The sequence below is a fragment of the Lutjanus erythropterus genome, chromosome 12, assembly GCF_056507025.1.
Source record: "Lutjanus erythropterus isolate fLutEry1 chromosome 12, fLutEry1.hap2, whole genome shotgun sequence".
NCBI lineage: Eukaryota > Metazoa > Chordata > Actinopteri > Lutjaniformes > Lutjanidae > Lutjanus > Lutjanus erythropterus.
The window spans coordinates 33139490-33161465 of NC_139328.1; the positions used below are offsets into that span (position 1 = coordinate 33139490).

A 21976-nucleotide genomic window follows, 5' to 3' on the forward strand; every position below is an offset into this window, starting at 1 on the left:
TCTGTTTTCTTCAAAAGTGTGCGGCTGTTATTATTGCTGTTGAATAGGCCAACAGCATGTGTTTACATCAGACATTATGTCCCACACACCACGTAACATGGTGAGGGGATATAAAAAATATGCTGAGAGAAGGAACCATGTACATCATTTATCATAATGAGGCAATGGCAGACTCTAACAGCCATGGAGAGGGCCGGTGTGATATCAGGACAACTGGATCCTTAACACCAGCTGGAAAGAGTTTAGTGGTTACACAAACAGCATTCGGCAGGCATCTTATCACAACACTGAAACACTGGTTTAAATGTAATTACCGCCTGTTATCACTACAGCCAGACAATGTTAATGTCAATTGATTTTGTTTCTGGAGAAGACATGTATACAACAAGGGAAAGTTCTGGTTTGTAATTCAAAGCCGGCACCACTTATTTCACAAAAGAGCTTTTGTTAAACGGCACAGGAAATTCAGCAACGAACAAAAGAAAATACACAAATAAATAAATAAAAGGCTGCAGCTGCTCAGGTGTTTATATTTGGCTAGCAGGGACGCTACTTGCGCCTCAGATGCGGAATTGCGTCGGGCTCCCCAGTGTCAGTTTTCATTAAAAGTTTTCTGTCCTGGGGTGGAATGCTACGTAAGGAGATGTCAGACACAAATTCAGACTCATTAATATGCACCGCCGGTCTTGAGAGATCTGTTGTGCTGTGCATTTGCTTTAGCTTATTTCCCTGCACCCCATAATGGATTAGCTGTTGCCTAAATTAGACCTTTAAAATGAACTATTCAAACTATTCAAAGAGTCACCACGGTCTCATGGCATAAACACTCAATAACAGCGCAAATATCATTAGGGACCACCGCAGGACTATTCCCAAAATCCATATGTGTGTTAATTAAAAGAGACAGTGTTTTCTAAAGCATAGAAAAATACAACTTAATGTCTCATAGTGACAGTGGCTTTCCAAAGTACTGCAGTTCTGCTTAGTCGAAGTGGAAAAAAGTTATTCATGTCTACAAGATGTGTAATGATGTCTACTTCTGGATCTTCAATGAAAGATCTTGCCTGCAAGTCTCCTGGATGGGTATGGAATCTCAATACAAACAATTAGTTTTGTACTATAAAGTATAAAGTGTGTCAAGTATCTAAGGTTTTATTTTCACTGCTTTTCTCTGTTTTGCATGATTGTGACTGAATAAATATCTTTAAGTTCTGGAAGTTTTGATCACATAAAGCAAACCATTTTGAAATGGGGTTGCATCGCTGGCATAGCTAATCTCAAACACGCACACACTACAAGATATGAAAATAATGGTGCATCACATGTTTCAGGATATTAATAGGATTATCATGCCAGGGGGAGCAAGATAACTCACGTGACCTCATGGGAAGGCAGACGTACACAAAACAGACTGACGTGGTGCAACAACTGCTTTGTAGTGAGTAAAGACAAAAAAAAGGCAGCTAAATAAGTCTTTATGAGGAAACTGTTGGGGGAATGCAGTCAACAAGGGATGTCTATTCTTCAGCAGGAACTGGAGGTGAGATTTTAACTGTCAGTAGCATTAGCCTCAGTGGCTAGAAAGTTAACCATTGTTTGGCAACACTGTCAGCTGCTTCCGTCTACTTGTAGACTTGTCTCTCTCATTGGCTACTGTCATCTAACTCAGAAAGTACAGTCGTAATCATCCAGATTTTAACTCATTAATATCAAACACGTTTGAAATTATCAGGTCGGCCCCGATGAGCGTGCAAGCAGGTCAGGAGGTTAACACTGGATCTGTAAACCCCTCAAATTACCGGATAATCCAGGCAATTCTGATCATTTCTCTACTGTATTCTACATTTTATTGCGTTTTGTCCTCAGCTTGCTGGTGTTGCAGTGCTGCTCTCCTTTATGACAGCCTATAGAGCAGTATTTCACCACATACCAGAATGAAAATTCTGTGTGAATATGAAAAATTACTCATGTGTAGCGTTTAGTGAGTCGGTGTGAGTTCAGACACTGAGGCTGGCAAAAGGATTTGCTCAGATAGCAGCTACTCATTCCACTGACCATCACTTTCACAAGTTAAAGTGAGAAACGTCACCAGCGGCAGGTCATATCAGCTGTCACTAAATCTGTGAGTAACCTGATAAAAGGCCAAAATGAAACTTGACTGTCATCTGGTTAAAGTGCTCTCTGCAGTGTCTGTACCGATTTGTGCGGGAAACTCCATTCTCCAACACTGTACAATCAACAAGTGTGTTTTTACTAGCTCCAACAACGCACACAAAGTGAGATGTCTGCTTTGTGATAGAGGTGTAATGGATTGCCCTCTCTTGATGCATCGATTCAAAGTTCAACGATCGGATGTTATCGATGCAAAGGGAAAATATTGAGCTGTATAGTCATCTTTAAGCTGAACGTTTCACACGGCATGTCTGTGGACCTATGATATTGTCTGATATCAATTGAAGACCACTGAATTGAATTTGTATTGTGGTAGACTTCGTGATATCAGCAAATACTGTATCGTTGTCCAAATAATCAATATATTGTGCTGTGATGAAACTGATTTACACCCCTACTTTGTGACGTGATCACATCAGTTTCAGGAGTCACACACTCATACAATTACACTTCCATACATATCAGATCAAAAATGTAAGCTATACATAATAGTTTGAAACCAGGACCCTCAGTGCTTGTATCGAGTAGCTCGTGAAGATTAAGGTGTGCAAGATTTGTATCACCTACAGCTGTTATTTCAATGTGTTATATATTTAATCAACACTGTAAGTAGTAAATGTAAGTAAATATAAGTATGGGATCAGGCAGAGCCTATCGGCAGATATTCAACATTACACGACTTGGATCCACACCAAGAAAAAAAAATGGATTGAGAAATCTCAGATTATAATCATTAGTCAGCAGCTGTACACTGAATGCTTGGTCAGATACTTTGGCTCACTTACGGTTTCTAAACTATGAAAACTTCTATAACTTTAGATTATATACCATGTTTATACCCTCCAAACCTATGGTATCAAAAGAATGATCCCTTGGGTGCAAACTCAGATTTCATATTTGATACTGAAAACTTTCAAACAATACCCAGACCTGCCTGTGACTCACAAGGGTAAAAAAAACTACTTTAGCGTGAATAATAATAATGTCTAGGGGTGCACCGATACCACTTTTTTTCAGACCGAGTACAAGTACTTACATTTGGGTACTTGCCAATACCGAGTACGGCTGTGCTCAAAGTAAAAAATATTTGAGCCTTGACCTCGTTTGCCGCTGACTTTTCAAAGCGCAACCAATGAGATAACAGCTGAATGTGACGACGCAGGCAGAAGAGACCGCAGATGTGTTGAAGTGACACAAGTAGAGGAGATGATGACAGATGGTCGACTCTTGAAGGGAACCCCAGAACCGCAGAAGATCTCGCCAGAATGATCATTTTAACATCACAATGAAGGGACGACATAGAAAAATCTTGTAAGAACTTTGCAAATCAAGGGTTCCCTTCCAACATGACCTAATAAAAGTGTTTCAGGGTTCCCCAAACTCTGTAACACAACATTAAAAACAGACTACGATCTTGCCAGTAAACGCCTGGTGAAATGTGAACAGTCAGGTTGGGTTATAAGATTTGTGAATCATATCATTTATGAACTTTGCTACATCCAGAGATAAAGTTAGCTCAGCTGTTTGTATACCTGTTTTGGCAAAGATTAAGTACAGAAAGAGAAGTTGTAGCAGCTTATTATGAAGAAAATGGGGTTACAGACTGGTGGCAGCGGTGTTTTTTCTTTTCTCAGTTTTACATGGTCTTGCATGGGATTTTATGAACAGTTTCTAAAGTTACTGCGGTCATTAGTGGATGATGCTGGGGACAGCCAGTCTGTCGCTCATGATGACGGCACATCCAAAAAACATCGCATCATGGCAGATCGTTAGATGTTTACTTGTATCGAGCACCTACTTTTCATGACTTGGTATCAGGTGTGGGGTATCGGAGTACTTTTATGAGTATGAGTAGGAGTACGAGTACGTGAGGACTGTATCGGACTGATACCCGATGCTGGTATCGGTATCGGTGCATCCCTAATAATGTCATATAAACAGACTGTGTATATTTAGAAGAAATACTGCAGTTTGCATCATTACATCATGTGTTACTAAAGCTGGTGAAGTTGGATAAAGCCCTGAATGCGAGTGATTTTAAGCTCAGGAAGTTAGAAATGAACTCTTCTGCACTCTTAATACTACAAGAATAATACTGTACGCCTGCTGAAAAATCCAATTTTGGTGGTCGGGTTTTAACATGCTGGTCATGCAGTGAGTTCAAGTCCAGTCAGAGAGTGACCCTCACCCTCCTTTCTCTCTCCCTTTTCATTTTCTGTCAGCCTGTTACTGTGTGCTATCTGACAAAGATAAAAAAAAAAATACTTGAGAAAAGTCCAAACTTCCACATAAATAAAACACTGAGTAGTTTTATTATGAGGACATCTGCTAAGCAGCATCTGTGCCATGAATGCCACTGAAATGATCCTGACAATTACCTGATTGGTGATGAGGGGTGGTCCCCATGATGTTAAGGTTTCAGCCTACAGTATACACGTGGCTGGGCATACTGTACTTCTGCTGATTTTTGGATAGAAAATGTGACAAACTGTCGCCTATTTTTTAGCCACGCAGTTCAAATTGTATTTGCACATCTGACACATCAAAAAGGCACAACAGAGAGAAACACAAAACTACAGTAACCATGTAAAATGCATGTGTAAATTTCAAATCAAGGCAACTGCTTCAAAAAGTGACAACAAAGAGGCATAGATGAAACAGCTCAGTAGATACAACAGCCAACACACACACTCACATACCGCACATGCATTGTGACTGCTTCACTGCTGACTGCTTACAAGGGCCAACTGAACACAAGATGAGTATACAATAAGACTGAGTTTTAATAACAAACATTAATTTACTCTAAGATTAGCTCTAATTCAAGCAAAACTAGGTTTAAAATAAGCAAATCCAGATTTAAAATTAAGCAGAGCTGTGTTGCAAAACTAAAAACTAATCTCAGTTGAGTAAATCCAAATTTATTGATATAAATTAAATAGAGTTTAATGAATATGGATTCTTGCTTAGCCAAATTAAAATAAATAAAAATAAATTTGAGTGCCCTCATGTGTATTAAATATACATGAGGGGAAACCGCTAACTACTGCTGAACAATTTGGAAAACATATCAAACTGCAATTATTTTGACACGGCAATTGCGATATGATTTACAATATTAGATTGAATGATAATTTTTACATCATTCTAATTTTTGTTGAAAAATAATATAAACAATAAACAAACATGTTGCCTTATGCTGGCCTATGCATCATAACCCACAGACTCATCTCTGCAGCAGGACAATATTCAATTTAATATGGTATTTTGACACACATTTTGTCTTTAACAAATATTGCACTGTGCTTTGAAAAGTGCAGTTATCCATATTGTGATTTCAATACAATTTCGGTTAATTGTTCAGCGCTATCGTTAATTTCTGGCTCCTCCTTATTCCTTAACAAAATGTTGTGTTGTCAGTCAGTCTTTCTACTCATGATGAGTAGAAAGACTGACTTGAAAATTTTGTTCAGTCCATCTCAAAAAGGCAGTCATTTCAAACCTCCTCAAGTGTATTTTTAAATTTAATACTAGGAGTGGATGGCATAAACAGTATACTAAGTAAACCGTATCGGTTTACTCTACGGTATGAAATTTGGTTTCTGTGCTGGCTGGTAGAGCCCTCATGGCCTGGAAATGTGAGAGCCCATAGTGCTTGTTTGGAAATTAAGAACTGGTTGAAAGTACTGCACAGTCAGGCTAGTGTGATGTGCTTGTGTAAAACAGTGGCGGCAAATGGTGCTGTAGCATTATAAGTTGTACCAAAACATAAAAGAACCAATACGGTTGCAGCTTTGCCAAATTTTAAAACAAACGTCAACGTTTTAGTTTGTTGGTAACAATTTACTACAGTTCACAAGAAGAGCCACATTAAATATTCTTAAAATACCTAAATAAGAGTGCAGTAAACAGCTGCCATACTAAGTCTTAGCATTTATACCATTATATATAGTTTAGACCATACCTCCCAGCTCTGTAGGTTTAGTGTAAAAACAAACTGAGGTTGAAAGAAAGGTTTAAATTAATCTTTCCTAATTTTTAGCCAGTTTGTTGTAACATAATTTAAAGGTAAACTATGATTTACAATTAATCCTAGTTGATGATACCCAGCCTACAGCTCTCAGCCACTAGTCACAACACAAAATCTGCACGTAAACACAAGAAAGAAAGAAAGTTTACACATCCAGGTGTGTGAGTGTTACACTGCAAACCACACAGGGCCACACAGTGCGTCTCAGTGCTCTCAGTAACACAGGCAGATCCTCACAGTAACAGAAACCTGCCATGAAGCTTTGCATATTCAGCACCATGGACAGCGGCCAGCTAACTTCCACAATGCAAACTTGGCCACTGCTAAACTCACTGTTAAACATAGATTCATGTCCAGTTAATGTGGGCTTGGTTTGGTCTAAACTTGGATAAGTTTGGTTTAATAACACCTGAAAACACGAGAGCGTCAACTGTCTGGTTTTAAGCAATTCCAAAACATATACATTACAAAGAAACCACAAAGAAACAGAGAGAGGGGCAAGTGAAAGTTGAAATAAAGTTAGAGTAGTTCTACCATTCCTGCCAAACTCTGTGTTATTGAGACATAGATTAATATATGGTTAATGAGGATTTGATTTGGTCTAAACTTGGATAAAGTTCATCTAATAACACCTAAAATTAAGACAAGAGCATCAACTGTCATGTTTTAATCAATTAAACACAAAAGGACCACCCAACAACAGAGAGAGATGAACATATATGTTGTTAAAAGGTTAGAGTAGTTTGGCTGCATATCTGCTAGTCACAGCATGTGGTTCACTTAGCTATATGTGTAAGCTCACGCCAGGGAAGATATACTCATTATTTTCTCTATTAAGCCCAAAAAGACAGCCATTTTCAAAGTTAAATCCACTCAAATGTAAGTCTGGAGTTAACACTGAATCAGATTTTAAATTGGAGTTTAAAGTTTTGGTGCAAAAGAATTAAATTCTGGTTTTAGTTTGATCTTTGATCTAAATTTTAAGTTACTTTTAACGTTTGGTGCAACATAGTTTAATGTTAAACCATGATTCAGTCACATTTAAAAATGTATTCTTGTTGATGTGAGCCAGTCAAAGACTAAGTCACCAGTAACAGCACGAAATCCTCAACATCCATAGGCACAAAGCTGACACATCTGGATGTAGAAATGTTAACACTTACATGTAAACAACATAGCCACAAAGTATGTCCCTGATGTGCTGAAAATTCAGCACCATGGACAGTGGCCAGCTATGTTATTCAGACAGATAAAGACACAGGTAATATGGACTCAATTTGGTCTAAACTTTGATAAAGCTGGTTTAAGAATACCTGAAATTAAGACTTAAGAGTGTCAACTCTTCTGTTTTTGTCAATTATACAACATATACAGCACAAAAGGAGCACACAACAACAGAGAGAGGTGAGTTTAAAAGTTGTTAAAAAGTTACAGTAGTTTGGCTGCAAACCTGCTAGCGTGCCTTAATGCATGTGGCTCAGTTAGCTGTATGTGTAAGCTTATGACAGGTACAATACACTCATTATTTGCTCTATTAATCCCCAACAAACTGCCATTTTCAAGTTACATCCACTCAAATGTACATTTAGAGTCAACATTGGATCACATTTTAATTTGGAGTTTAAAGTTTTAACGTAAAAGAATTAAATTCAAGTTTAAATTTGATCTTTTGTCATTTTAAGCTATTTTTAAAGTTTGGTGAAACATAGTTTAAAGTTAAACCATGATTTCATCAGGTTTAAAAATGCATCCTTGTTAACACCTGTATTGCAAACCACAGAACTACAAAGTATGTCCATGAAGGGCTGTGCATTCAGCACCATGGACAGCGGCCAGCTAACTTCCACAACTTGAAATGCAGGGTGTCCATAAAGTCTCTTTACAATTTAATAAATTTATTGAAAAAGCAAATGAATAGACAGATCTGTGGAAAGTATTACAAAATGAAAAGTTGATAGTGAAGGTTTTATTGCCTCATTTAATACACCTCTATATAGGCACCATTAGTTGCACGAAGCACATCAAGACGGTACTCGATTTCTTGCATGTTCGCTGCAGCACAGCCTCATCAATGGTGGCAATGGCATCCGTGATCTTTTGCTTCATGTGTGAAGCATGGATGTGATTAACAACTTTGATAACCACTGAGTACATAGAACGAATCTGATTAACATATCTCATCAATTGCTTTTGTAATAATTTTTTTAAATTGTAAAGACTTTGTGGACACCCTGTATTTCTGCCAAACTCAATGTTATCAGACATAGATTAAGATACAGTTAATGTCGACTTAATTTGGTCTAAACTTGGATACATTTGATTTAATCATTCCTGCAATTAAGACAAGAGCATCAAATGTTGCGTTTCAATTACTTACACAACATTTACAGCACAAAAGGCAACAACAACCAAGAGAAATGAGTGTAAAAGCAAGGACTACACTGGCTACATACCTGCTAGTCTGACTTACAATGCGTGGTTAGCCACCTGTGTAAACTAACATCAGGAAGAATACACTCATGATTTGCTCTATGAATCCCAAACAAGCAGCCATTTTCTAAGTTAAACCCCCTCAAATGTAAGTTAAAAGTTAATACTGGGTCACATTTTAAATTGGAGTTTAAAGTTTTGGCACAACAGAATTAAGTTCAGTTACTTCAGTTCAATAATCCTTGTTGATACGCCTCAGCTGGAGACCCTAAGCCACCAGTACCAACCCTGAATCCTCAACATCCACAGACACAAAGATGACAGATTTGAGTGTAGAAACTTTAACACCTGCATTGCAAACCACACAGAGCCACACAGTGTGTCCCAGTTGCACAGGAAGCTCCTCACAATAGCAGCAACCTGCCATGAAGTGTTGCATATTCAGCACCATGGACAGCAACCAGATAACTTACACAACATGAAACGTTTCTGCCAAACTCAGTGTTATACAGTTAATGAGGACTGGTGTGGTCTAAACTTGGATAAAGTTGGTTTTATACAGCCTGAAATTAAGAACCACACAAGAACAGAGATAAATGAGCATAAAAACTGTAATTAAGTGAGAGCAGATTAACTGCATGCTTGCTAGTCCGTTAATTAGCAAGTAGTTTGCTACACATGTAGCTAACCAAGCTAAATGTAAATTTCAAGTAAATACTGGATCACAATTTAAATTGGAGTTTAAAGTTTTCGTGCAACAGAATTAAATTGAATCTAGGTTTAGAGTAAAAAACTAAACTGAGGTTTAAATTGATCTTTCTTCACTTCAAACTAGTTTTAAAGTTTGGTGCTACATAAATTGGAGTTAAGATATCGACATGAGCGTAAAAGTTGAAAAAAAAGTGAGAGGAGTTTTGGCTGCACACCTGCTAGTCAGTTAATTAGCAAACACTTTCCTGCACATGTAGCTAACCGAGCCACGTGTGTAAGCTAGCGTTTTATAAGCGGCGCTCTTCTTACAAATGTTTTTATTGCTGGCAATAACTGAATTGGAAAAAAACAACAACTTAGTTAGCAGTGGGACGCTGTGCGGCCTATTGTTACAATAACAAGTGCTAACTGTTGTTTAGCCCGCCACAGTGTTATCAATATCAGCCGCTAAACTAATTATCATGCATTACCGGACTGATAATGGCACATAAACGCAGCTAACTGTTATTTCTGGATGTTATATAGCCTGCAGTGTTATTGTAAACAGTGAAAACATGACATGTAGCCAGGCCTAAGCTAATAGACAGATGCTCCGGTGTAATAATAAAGAGTGAGGGGGATTTAATCCGTTCAATTAGCGGCTAATGAACCGCGGTGACCGTCGTGTTTCCGACACTCACCTAAGACGAAAAAGGGGAGCTCGGTGTTTTCCAGGTCGTCCACCACCACGACGTCTCCGGGAAAATCGTTCCTAACCGAGAACAGCAGCTTGGGCTCGGAGGCCGACGGACTGTGCATGATGCTCAGGTCGTTCTCCCTCAGAAAAGGCAGCGCCGACACGGTGACGCTCTTCATTTTGCACTCGGTGTCCTGGCTCTGGTCCTCGTCGCCGTTCAGGCAGCGGACATTCGGCGTCAGGGCGGCCACAAGGAGCCACGCCAGCCCCAGCAGCCGCAGTAGCGGTGTCGGCCCCATGTTGATGATGCTCGCCATCTCTCTCCGTCGCTCCGTTTCCTCTCCCCTCCTCGCTGTTTCTCTGCTTCGGTCTCTCAGCACACAGCACCGGCGGATGAGAGAGCAGCGGAGTGAGTGAGGGGGGGTGGTAGCACCGGCGGACGCTCACAGTGTCGGAAACAAACGCCTCTTGTTCCTCACATCTGATCAATCAGGGGGATTTTTGTACCGACTGTGTTTTAATGCTGTTGACCCCTTTACTGTATTTAATCGATAAACCGTCCAAATGGCTCTGTAATGGCTCTGCATAGATTACATACAGGACATGCACCCACAATGCCCTGTGGGTCCCATCAACAAAAGCTTCATCATTTGTAATTTAATTGTACATGTGGCCCCTCATACAAATTTGCATCTCCAAGCTGAGCATCTGTAGTAGTTTTCCTGACCTCTGTGATTGGCTGGACACTTGACTGGCTGCCTGCATAACTGCCTGATCTATGGCATAGCTGCACAAACTGAATGTAAAAACCCACCGTAGGTGTCTGAAGTGACAACAGCCCAGATGCAGAAATGTCAGAAATGGAAAATTTATTTTAGCCACTTAAAAAATACAAAAAACAATCAGTTTTAGTGTAGGGTTTATTTTCTTGGATGCCCCTGTGTGATAAAATGTGATAAAGTGTCCTCGAGAGTGCCCTCCCAGCAGTCGAAACACGATAAAATGCCCTCCGGGGTGTCCTCCTAGTGGACAAAATGAGATAAAATGCCCTCTAAGTTGCACTTCCAGAAAATGTTATGAATTGCTATTAAATAGTTAAAAGTTCCCTGTGTGTTTTTGTTAGAGTTGCAGTAGTTGTATGATGAAACAAGTTCAATCTAAAACCAGGAACTGGAACTTTTCCCACCTTGAACGCATATCAATTTTCACCATCCTGGTGCCCCATCATGTACAGCTGGTGCCCTTTTTTGTCTTCTTGCCCCTGCACTTCAGGGAGCCCGAGTCTGCCACTGCTTACTGCACATCTGTGCCAAGAGATGCAGAAGTATCTGCTGCACTACTACCAGACTTCACAACAGACAAACACCAGAAATCAATTTCAGATCAAATGTATGCTGTATTTGTAATAAAGCCTCATGAGCGTATGGTTACAATTTTTTATTTGTAGTTAATCAGTTATGTCTTTTTAAAAAAAATCCATTTGCTGAAACTGCATTAGAATACTTCATGAGTGTCTCAGGGCCGCCCCACTGACTTGGACTATTCAATGATCTTACTGCACATCTTGGAAATTATTTCGGAGGACAGCTGCCAACCCGTGTAAACAAACGGTCCAGCACAGTGTGCAGACAGTTAAAAAATAAAGCAAAGCTATGCCAGCGGGGCTGAAAAAAGGAAGAAGTGGGAGGATACTAACAGAACATACCCACCCCAGCCACAGCCTGTTCACCCTGCAGCCGACTGACAAGAGATACAGAAGTGTCCGCTGCACTACTGCTAAACTTCAAAGCAGAAATAAAAGTTTATTTTAATTACTTATTATTTATTGAAGCACTGAAAAGGGGGAGAAAAAAGGATGTGGAGGGTCCCATTTACTTATTTATTTTTTAAATAAATGCCACACAGGCATAATCCCTATGATGTTCAACAAAAGCTACTTAAAACTGCGGAATTAACGGAGCCAACTACAACCTATCCGCTGCTTAGGTAAGCACAGGCTGAGCCAGACAGATAAAAAGCTTTAAAAGAATACACAATAAAAAAAAATAATTAACTTGAGCTGCCTTTGTTACTGCCGACAATCACATGTGCACACGCCGAGTGCACTTACTTTCATGCAGTGGCATTTACAGACGTTTTACCCTTCAACTCGACAGCCCTGTCACTCACACCTGAGAGCATTTAATGATGCACACCTGTTTCCACAATCACCGATTGAGCTGATGATGTGAATAACAAACACCCCGCCTCACCACAGTTCAGTAACCACAAGTAAAACAGCACGACTTAAACAAGCTGGTCATTAACTCAAACACTGGACTGGAATTTATGATTTAACACAAACTGGGAAGCAGTGTATAGAGCTAATATTATGGCTACTTATACACATGAACTAAATTAATTATATGCCAAAAGTGAATTGAAAGGGCATTTCATCTTGCCAGACATCCACTGAACTCATTAACAAACAATTTAGTCCATTTCATTTCCACATGTATTTGTGTTAATTCTCCATCTTTCTTGATTAAGTTACATTAACAATCTTATTGACCATATGTTCTCCTACACAGTTCAGCTAATTTACTTCAGAGAACAAATCTAACAATAATAGTGTTCTTACACTGATGAACGTGCTCAGGTTTTTGGGTGGGCTGAGTTACACTACTGTTCAAAAGTTTGAAATAATCTGTTATATTGCTGCTTGTGTTTCTTTCCTTTAACGGCTGCACACAGATTTAAAAAACAGTTGAGTAGAGCGTTTTCACGGCAGCCATATTGATATGAAATAGTAGTACAAACGCAGGTGTTACTGATGATACTAATTAAGTTCCCGTGACAGAGCCTTCTCAGTGAATCAAATGCACAATAGCAGCACCCTGACTCTGTTTGACCTGAATGGAACAGAGCCCTAATTAGTATTCATTCAAACACCTGTGTTTACTCTGCTATTTCATGTCAAAACGGCTGCTGTGGGAAAAAAAAAAGTCCATTCAGGCATTGAATGTATTATTTACATTTGAAATAGTTCTGGCCCAAAATGTAGAAAGATGAAATGATTAAAGGGACAGTTCACCTCAAAACCTGTAGTACTGTTTATCCATCTAGATTTTGTTTGATGCAAGTTGCAGAGTTGTGGAGAAATCATCCGTGGAGATGTTTGCCTTCTCTCCAATATACATGGTGCAAGTCCTGTGGTGTTTAAATAAAAAAAAAAAAAAAGAAAAAATCATTACCCAGTTACTCAAGATAATTCAATTTGTGAGCACTACTTTCTTTCTATTAAAACGAAAGTAGTTCAGGTAGATTCTACAGCAGTACAAGTTTGGAATCACCTGCTATATAGAGGTTTTTCTTCTTCCCTTCAATAACTTTCCTTAATTAATGAATAATTTCGCAGCCTAGATAAAAACAGTACAATTCAAACACCCAATGCTGTCATTACTGCTATCGGGCTGTGACTAGTGCTCGTCAGAGGAGCGGAGTTTGTGCGCCGTGTGAAGTCAGATTTAGCTTGGTTTGTTGAATTTATAAAAGGACTGCGTGCAGTGACTTGCCCTTACTCTTAACCCATTTACATATAAAGAAAACATGGTTGCACCAGATTTAGCGAGACACTAATTTCCATCTGTAGTCCAAAACATAACAAGCAGATGCAACTTATTAAATAACCTTTAAAAAACAGGTCACAGTTTGGTTAGTATTGTGCAAGAAAACTACTTAGGTAGGTTTTGGGAAGAAGAGAAGAAAAGGACTTGGGTAGGTTTAGGAAAAGATCATGGTTTGGGTTAAAACAGACCCTTTCACAGCATTTGAGAACCTTTCCTGCAATGACCATCGAGGCGATGAGTACAAGTCAATCACAGCACAGTAGGGTGGGACACTCTTGAGGAAAACGTGACAGCAGTAGACTTCTTTTTTTTTTCCATGACAGCCATTTTGACATGAATTAGTAGAGTAAACACAGATTTTGAGCATGTTGACTCACTGGAAAAGATCTGCTGCACTAAATGGAACATGTTACATCTTGTGTTAACCCAACTATTTCCTATTAATGTAGCTGCCATGATTGCCTTCAAAAATTTAATTCTTCTTCTTCTTCTTCTTCTTCTTCTTCTTCTTCTTCTTCTTCTTCTTCTTCTTCTTCTGAATTGGACAAAAACTGTATTTTGAGAGTGTTTTGATTTTTACTCTTTCATTTATGCTGGGATAATAAATTCTTAAAAAAACAAAAAAATCAAACTTTTAGCTATTAAACCTTGTAACTGGCCAACCTCCTTGTGCTCTTTTTTTAATGGAATGCAGACTTCATTTCACAGTTTAGTTGTAGTGAGTAGACATTGTATTTTTTGAAGTTGTTCTCTTAATGCTGATTATAATACAAATTTTTAAATCATAAGGTTTAATTTAGCTTTGATTAGAAGGGCCACAGAGTTAACACGATATGGTTGAGACACATCTGACAGCAATATTATTTAATGAATTTGTCAAAAATACAAAGTTTAGCAGTGTTCTGCTGAGGGGCTCCTAAGGGTATAGCTAAACCTTTTAATGCCTGATTAAACCATGTTTTTGTCAAAAACCTGACAGAGCTGAGGAAAATCTGGGACACAACTTTAAAGGGCCAACATTTTCATAAAAAAACAAAAAAAAAACAAAAAAAACCTAGTTTAAGACAAAGTTGATTATAACAGCACATTTTTACGCCTATTTTATCAGTAACTACTGTTAGTTTTAGATCTAAGACATTTTTAAATAGTTTGAAGTTGTGAATTATTGTCTGGGACAAGGGTGTTTTCTAGTATAGTGCAAGTTTAGTAGCACCACATGTAATAAATTATGTATATTTCATTTTTTATAAATCCTTAAAGGACAATTTTTCATGAAAAAAATGGAATTAGAATCTTAGTATTAATAATTTATTAGTTTTTTCTTTAGGACATGATTTGTTCCAATTTTAAAGAATAGACATTGTGCACTTGCACCTGTTCCTATTTCAGTCTGCACAGATTTTCCAAATTCTTTTAGACTTTTCATGTTTGTAATTTAACTGTTACTCAGAGAATCTTTGTATCCCTCTGCCCTCTTCATTGTCAGTCTGGATGAACCACTCTGTAGTTTTTTTCACATCTAAAACATTTTTTTTTTTTTTTTTTTGCAATCTCTTCATACAAAATAACACCTATTTACAGAGAGGACTTTCCACAACCTAAAAGCATGAAACACCACTTACAAAATATGGAATATTTTTTCTCAGGTAGTTGACTTTACAGAATGGCGCTTTGTGTCAGGCAATTCAAAACTTTTTTTTATAATAATCTATGCTAATTATGGGAGGTGATCTCACACTGTAATAACTATGACAAAGGCGTAATTTGTCCTGCCTTAACGATCTATCAGAGTGAGGAAATGTCAAACACAGTCTGTATACTCCCACACAGTCCTGAGAAAAGGTCCAATTAGACAACAGAATTAAAATCCCTTTGTGTGGGTTTACCATGACTGTGCAAGGCATTTCATAACAGTCATGTTTAAGACTTAAAAAGGCTGTTTCAGCCTTACTTTCTGTGCATAAGTTATAAGTTTTTAATTGCTTTTAGTTTTAAATGAAGAGTTTATTCTTACTTTTTCCTGCATAATGTCTGTCCAGGTTCTTGAAACATAATTGTGTTGCCACTTTGGCAAGGACTCTTGAAATTAAATATATAAGACTATCGTATTTAAATGAAGGTCAGATAAAAACAAAGACAGAATTTTGATTATGTCCACATTTTACGCTCTGCACTAAGTGGGCTTTATTGTAGATTTTGATTTGAGAGAAATATTTGGCCTTGCTGCAGGATAGAAGAATGTTTAGATCGTAATAACAGTTGTAGCAGCTGATCCAACAGAGAAATGTGAGCGAAACATGAGAGGATTGGCTCCGTTGATTGTTTCTCTGTTTCTGAAATAAATTATATAAATGAACAGAGACGGAACATAAACACAAACCACATTGTACTAAGCTATACTGCACAGTGGCAGTGAGGATGAAGATCCCGGGGTGTATTATTATAATCATGCATTTGTTCTGCTCAAAGCAACAGATCTTCAAATGGGCCGTGCATCTTGGCGTTACGGATGAATAAGTTAAGGTTTCATGCTGACACTGTCAGCATTGCTATTTGTCCACACTACACTGTTAAACTTAAAGCCCAAAATAATGAACTGTAATAAGAAGTGAAAACTTAAAATTTGTTTAGAAGTTCTACGAACTTAAAAATGTCAAAAAATGATAGTAGAATTTGTATTCTTTTGTGTTTATTAAAATCATATTTTTCCTTCAAGTCATGAGGGAAATAATGTCACTAAAACACATATTGAGTAATAAGTAAATAATAAATATTGAGTTACGGATAATGACATAAGTCTTTTTTTTTTTTTACTTGGGTTTTATTTGGGTTGGCTTAATTAATCATTCTAATTTAACCGCAATCACACGAATAAATATTTAAACTCTGATAATCTCCAACTTTTGAGTTTACGAACTCAAGAAAATTGTGGCAAATGATTGCCTCAAGTTTTCTGAGTACTGCTAACATATTTGAGTTTATGATGTATATTACGTTGAGAGGAGCTGTGGATGAAGTCGGCTTTGCAACAAAACCTATTTTCAACCAATCATTTGAAAGCAAAAATAAATAAATCAATAAATCAATAGGTGGACATGCAGAACATCAAAATGTCTGGGTTTGTATTAAAAAAAAACATTTTGCAGGATGTTTGGCAAAATCACATTTTTACATTGATTTGTCATGAAAATGCTAATTTACTTTAAATTCACATTACTGATTAATAAGAACAAGAGGCTCAGAGTCCAGAGCTAGTGGCTCGCTGCAAGCACAATGGTGCTTTAAAGTCAATGCTGACATCAGTTTTCTAACTATCCCACAGTTTATAAAGTAGTTTTAAAATGAACTCAACTTTAAATATCTACAGCAATAAAATGCAAGACACACTTTAATGCAGCAGTGATATTTATCCATAAACATCAGATATAATAGTGAAACACAGACGGGGAATATTTAACTGCACGATGAGTACTTTTGATATTTAAGTACACTTTGCTCATAATAGTTACATACTTTTACGCAAACCTTTTGCCATCTGAAAGGGCGGTATGCCAGAAAAAGTCTGAGAACCACTGCTATATGCAAACTTAAAGGGAAAATTCAGGACTTGTCATGTGGGCGTCCAATCAGTGCTGATGGTAAATGTAATTCAAGTTGAACTGAGGCAATAAATTCATCAGTGCATGCTACTGGCCAAGAGCTTTTCTACTTGCAGAGCCATGTACCAGTGCCTACATGTACCACGATGCATTGCGGTGACTCCTCGTGTTATCACCAAGCTGAAAACAACCTGCTGTTCTTCTTTAGCGCTAATAACACCACTGGATGTGGAAAGAACAGATTTTGCAGCAGGAGGGCAGTTTTCTCTGTCAGTGTGGCAGCACTGAGGACTTTATTGCATTGACTACGTTTACCATCAGCACTGACTGGACATGACATGTGAAAAAAACAGTCAAATATTCCCTTTAAGAGATTACCAAAGTTATTACGGTTAATCCTGAGGGAAACATGAATGTCTGTACCACATTTGATGGCAACTGGCCAGACATTTCACTGAAAAAACACAAATGTGCTTGAGATTTTTTTTTTTACAGTGTATTTTTAGAATGACAGGAATTCCACAAGAAGTGATCGGACACCAAACAAACACAGAGTGGAAATCCGCTGAAATTGTAGAGGGACTAGAATTTGCAGAGGGCTTTCAGACTCTAAATCCCTGCACTGTTTTGTTGACCAGACAATTGTCATTTGGATTTAGATGCAAAGCCATAAGAAAAGAAGATTGTGTTTTCTGTGTCACCACTGACCGTCCATTTAATATTTAAGCAGCTCTGGTCTCCTATTAACTGCCATTTCTCTCTCTTCCTGTCCTCTGCTTTAAAGTCCAAAATAGGCCAATGCTTGAGATTGAAGATAAAAAAAAAAAGGAGCAGGAAAGTGGACTGTCTTCATTTCTCCGCTGTGAAATATTAAAAAGTTAAAAGTGATTGAACAGAATAAGTGGAATAAACAGTGCCCAGACTGTCACACATTCATTATTGATGGTGGACTGGTGGTTAACCAAGACACTGGTGAAGGAACATTCATCGTTATTCAAATAAGATTCAAGTGCCGTTCTGAAGTTTTTGCTACTGGACGTGTTTGCCCTTACTTTAAGACTTCTCTGCTGTTGGACAGTCCAGAAGAAATAAGTGACAACGGAGATAAGGACAGAGTGAAACTTTTCTGGTACATTGCCTTAAGGCTCTGGAGAAACTTTTAAATGATCATTTGGAAGACTTTCACACAGTGTGTCAGCTTCAAATGAAATGTTATTTCTCTGTAGAGTTAAAGGAAAAGGCTGGCCGCATTTGGTATTTTTCTTCATGTCAGAAAAGCCTGTGGAAAAACTAAAACTAACAATGAATGTATCCTACAACAAGCCTGATATGTCTTTTTCCTCGATGTCACGGAGCTGCATTGTTTTCCAAAAACTATTAAAAGCACATCAGCGAGCCGCACTGTTGCACTGGATGATATGATCATTTATTACTATGAACACACACATTTATTCTGACTGACTCCCACATTCACCCTGGTGCTGCCATAAATGTTAAAGTGTATTAATCCGCCACTGAAAATAGTCCCCAACGAATGCACCATTTACACCTTTTTGCAAGCCAACCATTAGGGATTATGGGCAGGGTGACAAAATGTTCCAAATTGGGCCCCTCGTCCACAGCCACTCGAGCACCCCCAACCACCCACCCGCAGCTCTAATACCAACACGGGCAATTTCAAATAAGCTCTTGGCCATTAGCCTTGCAGTGACACAGATTGGAGTCTAACAACCATTTCAAAATCCAGTGTTACAGCCCCTTCCAAGCCAAGGCTTCATTTTGCATACATGCACTCAATATGATTTCAAAACACACAGAAAGCTTTTCTTTCAGATGAGACTGTGACAGTTAGATTCCTGCTTTTTACTTTAAAACAAAACAAGGAGAGGAAAAAAAAAAAGTCCTCTAGTGAATGAGCGATTAGAGAGAAAAGTCAAACCAAAATATACCAACCTGACACACCAGACGGTTTGTTACAGGAAACCATCTGGGAAGTCATTCTTAAAAACTGTTTGGAAAAGGGCAGGTACTTTTCAAAATACACTTGGCAGGTGGCGAATCATCTATCATGTCTAACACGGGCCAACTTCAACCAATCAGATCAAACTCTTGCCAAAGAACGAAAAAAGCCTTCAGTGCCGTTCTTTGCTCATCTCTCCAGTTCTGATATAACTGATGCTATCACAGTCTAGTAATCTGGACATGGACATTTCTCGCTGTCATCACATCTAAAACCATGTCCACAGCTGCCAGAAGTTCCTCCTAGGATGCTGATTGGCTGCATTACTTTGGTATGGACTGGCTCACGAGGTAAGAAATATACTGAAAAGGATTAAATGAGGGATAAGTTGCCGCCCGTGGGTCAAATCTCGCACCCAAAAGGGTGCCAGGTGGGCCTCTGACTATTTTGTAATTCACAATTAAAATAAAATAATTCACATTATTTTCCCAGGAAGGAGGGGTCCAATCCCCCATCCCCTGTGACTTTTGCTTATTGTGATTTCTGTGTACTGTGATGGATTGTGTGAGGACCAATGTGTCAATATTGCTTAATGACAATTGCCATATGAAAGGTTGCTTATATCAGGTGTCACCATGAGTCAAAACATGCTACTTTGCAGTGTAGCATTCCTGCCTGGTAGCACTGCAAGAAAATTTTATTTATCATTTTATCCGATAAATAACATTTTTATTAATTCTTGTTTATGCACTGGCCCCTGGGCTCCTGTCAATTTGCAAAAGTGGCCCCTGAGTAAAGCGAGCCGAGTATCCCTGCATTAAATGAGATTAAATCAGGGGCAAACGAATACAATACATTTACTCTTCCTCTATCAAATTCAATGTTGAAGGTTACATTAATCAAAGTATTGATCAAACTGTGCAGAACTGAAATAGCTCACTGTATAGAGCAGGAGTCATCAACTAGACCTACATTTGTCCAAGGGCCAGAATTTTTCATGATATGGTTTCCTCTACATTACCAGTCTTAGAAAATGAATGCTATTTTTACACCTATATTAGTGTGAACACTCCTAAAAACATGGGAAATCCATAACAATAACTAGATAGTTAACTAGAAAAGGCTCTCAGAGCTCTGTCGAGTAGGCAGTTCACTGACGAAGTAAAATTTGTATTTGCAGAATGCAGTCCTGATTAGCAGGAAATAATAATCAAATTCAACCAGTTTGATAATATTATGCAGTTGCCCCGTCATTGTGCTGTATTTACTGGCAATAACAGCAAATGGATTTAATATGAAAGGACAAAATACTTAGGCAGCAGACCAAATTATTGTGGTTTTAATACAGAACACAGGCAATAATTGGCCTCTTTCCATCATTCTGTGAGCAACAGTGATCCGATTTTAGTCTGTGAACAGCTGCTCCCTGGGACAGCGGCTCCCAAAGTTTTTCTGACATGCCCCCCTTTCAGAAGCTGAAAAAAGTTTGCGCCCCACAATTTTTTATTAATTATTAACAATAATTGGAGATGAAAAAAAGGATTCAAACACTGAATTTCAGTGATATAAAAGTTAGCAGGACAGAATGACGTAACTCTTGTTTGTTTATTTTCCCTACATAGATCATATTCATTCAACTTTGTTTCATTCTTTAAATCTCCCCTGGTCTTCTGCTTGCCCCCGGAGGGCCCGCACCCCCCAGTTTGGGAACCACTGCCCTGACATATTTCAAACTGATCTACTCTCGAAAAATGCAGAAAACGACTGTTGTTTCATCCCAACTGCCGTTTACTGACTAAGATATTTCATGTGACTTCACAATAAAACTCAGGTCTCGTCTCATCAGTTAAAGGCTTTTTATGTGAAACTACAGCAGTAACGAGAACGTGTTCATCCTGTCGACCAGCACCGCAGTCACGTGAAAGAGCGAGCGGGGGCGATGTGGAAAAAAACTGGCGAACAGCAGCATTGTGGACCACCTGCAGAGGTCTGATGAGCTCACATGGCCGACCAGGCAACCACATCAAACGGTTTCTCTGCAGGAAGAATTCCACTGTTACAAACACTTTTTTTTTTTTTACATAATACAACAGGTAGTTCAGACCAAGCAATCTGATTGGTCAACTAGACATTTGGAATGTGCTCAAATCAGCATGACAGCACTTTGTGCTCATTGCTGAAATTATTACTTCACCCAGAGAAGGTAAAGTTTTTACTCATGAAAAGAAATCACAAACTGCAGTGAGCCTATAATTTCTGTTGGTCTATTTCTTTCAAGTGTTTAAGTCACAGTTTTAGAATAATTAAATGAACTTAAATTAAATGAATTACTGCAGACCACCCCTTCAATACAGGTGCTGCCCCAGTGGTGCACAACATGACGGAGAGCAAACAGTTGTTGTTTTCTGACGGGCTACATTTTGACTTTTGGACTTCACAACGCTCCAGTGTTGTTGGACATGTATGGATCACACTAATCTCTATTCAGAATGCTCCATCAGCTGTGTCGGTGAGTCTGTGACAGGCGCTACTGGCATGAAAATACAGGTCAAGTTTACAAAAGTAGTAGTTGAATCTGTCCATGCAAAATTTGTTCTTTTTCAGCAGATATCTTGGTTACAACAAGACTGAGCTGACAAAGCAGTTTTGCTTGTATGTGTGGTATTTATTGTGGGAAATCCCACCATCTCTAGAAAGTGTTAACGTTAGCTCAAGCTGACAGCTGACTCGACAAGGACTAGAAATCGTCTGGTTGTTACGAAGGGCCGACCTACTTGCTGCAGTAATAAA

At 38.4% G+C, this 21976-nt stretch overlaps 1 protein-coding gene across 1 annotated transcript in view; it reads right to left on the bottom strand.

Annotated features, from left to right (window-relative positions):
• The window catches only part of LOC146318276 (astrotactin-1-like), a 425337-nt gene extending 414961 nt beyond the window's left edge, over positions 1-10376 (bottom strand). The window contains exon 1 of the mRNA XM_084732515.1: positions 10024-10376. Coding sequence (XP_084588641.1) covers positions 10024-10336 — 313 coding nt within the window. The 5' untranslated portion in view covers positions 10337-10376. The remainder of the gene's footprint in view (positions 1-10023) is intronic.
• Between the last annotated feature and the right edge of the window lie 11600 nt (positions 10377-21976).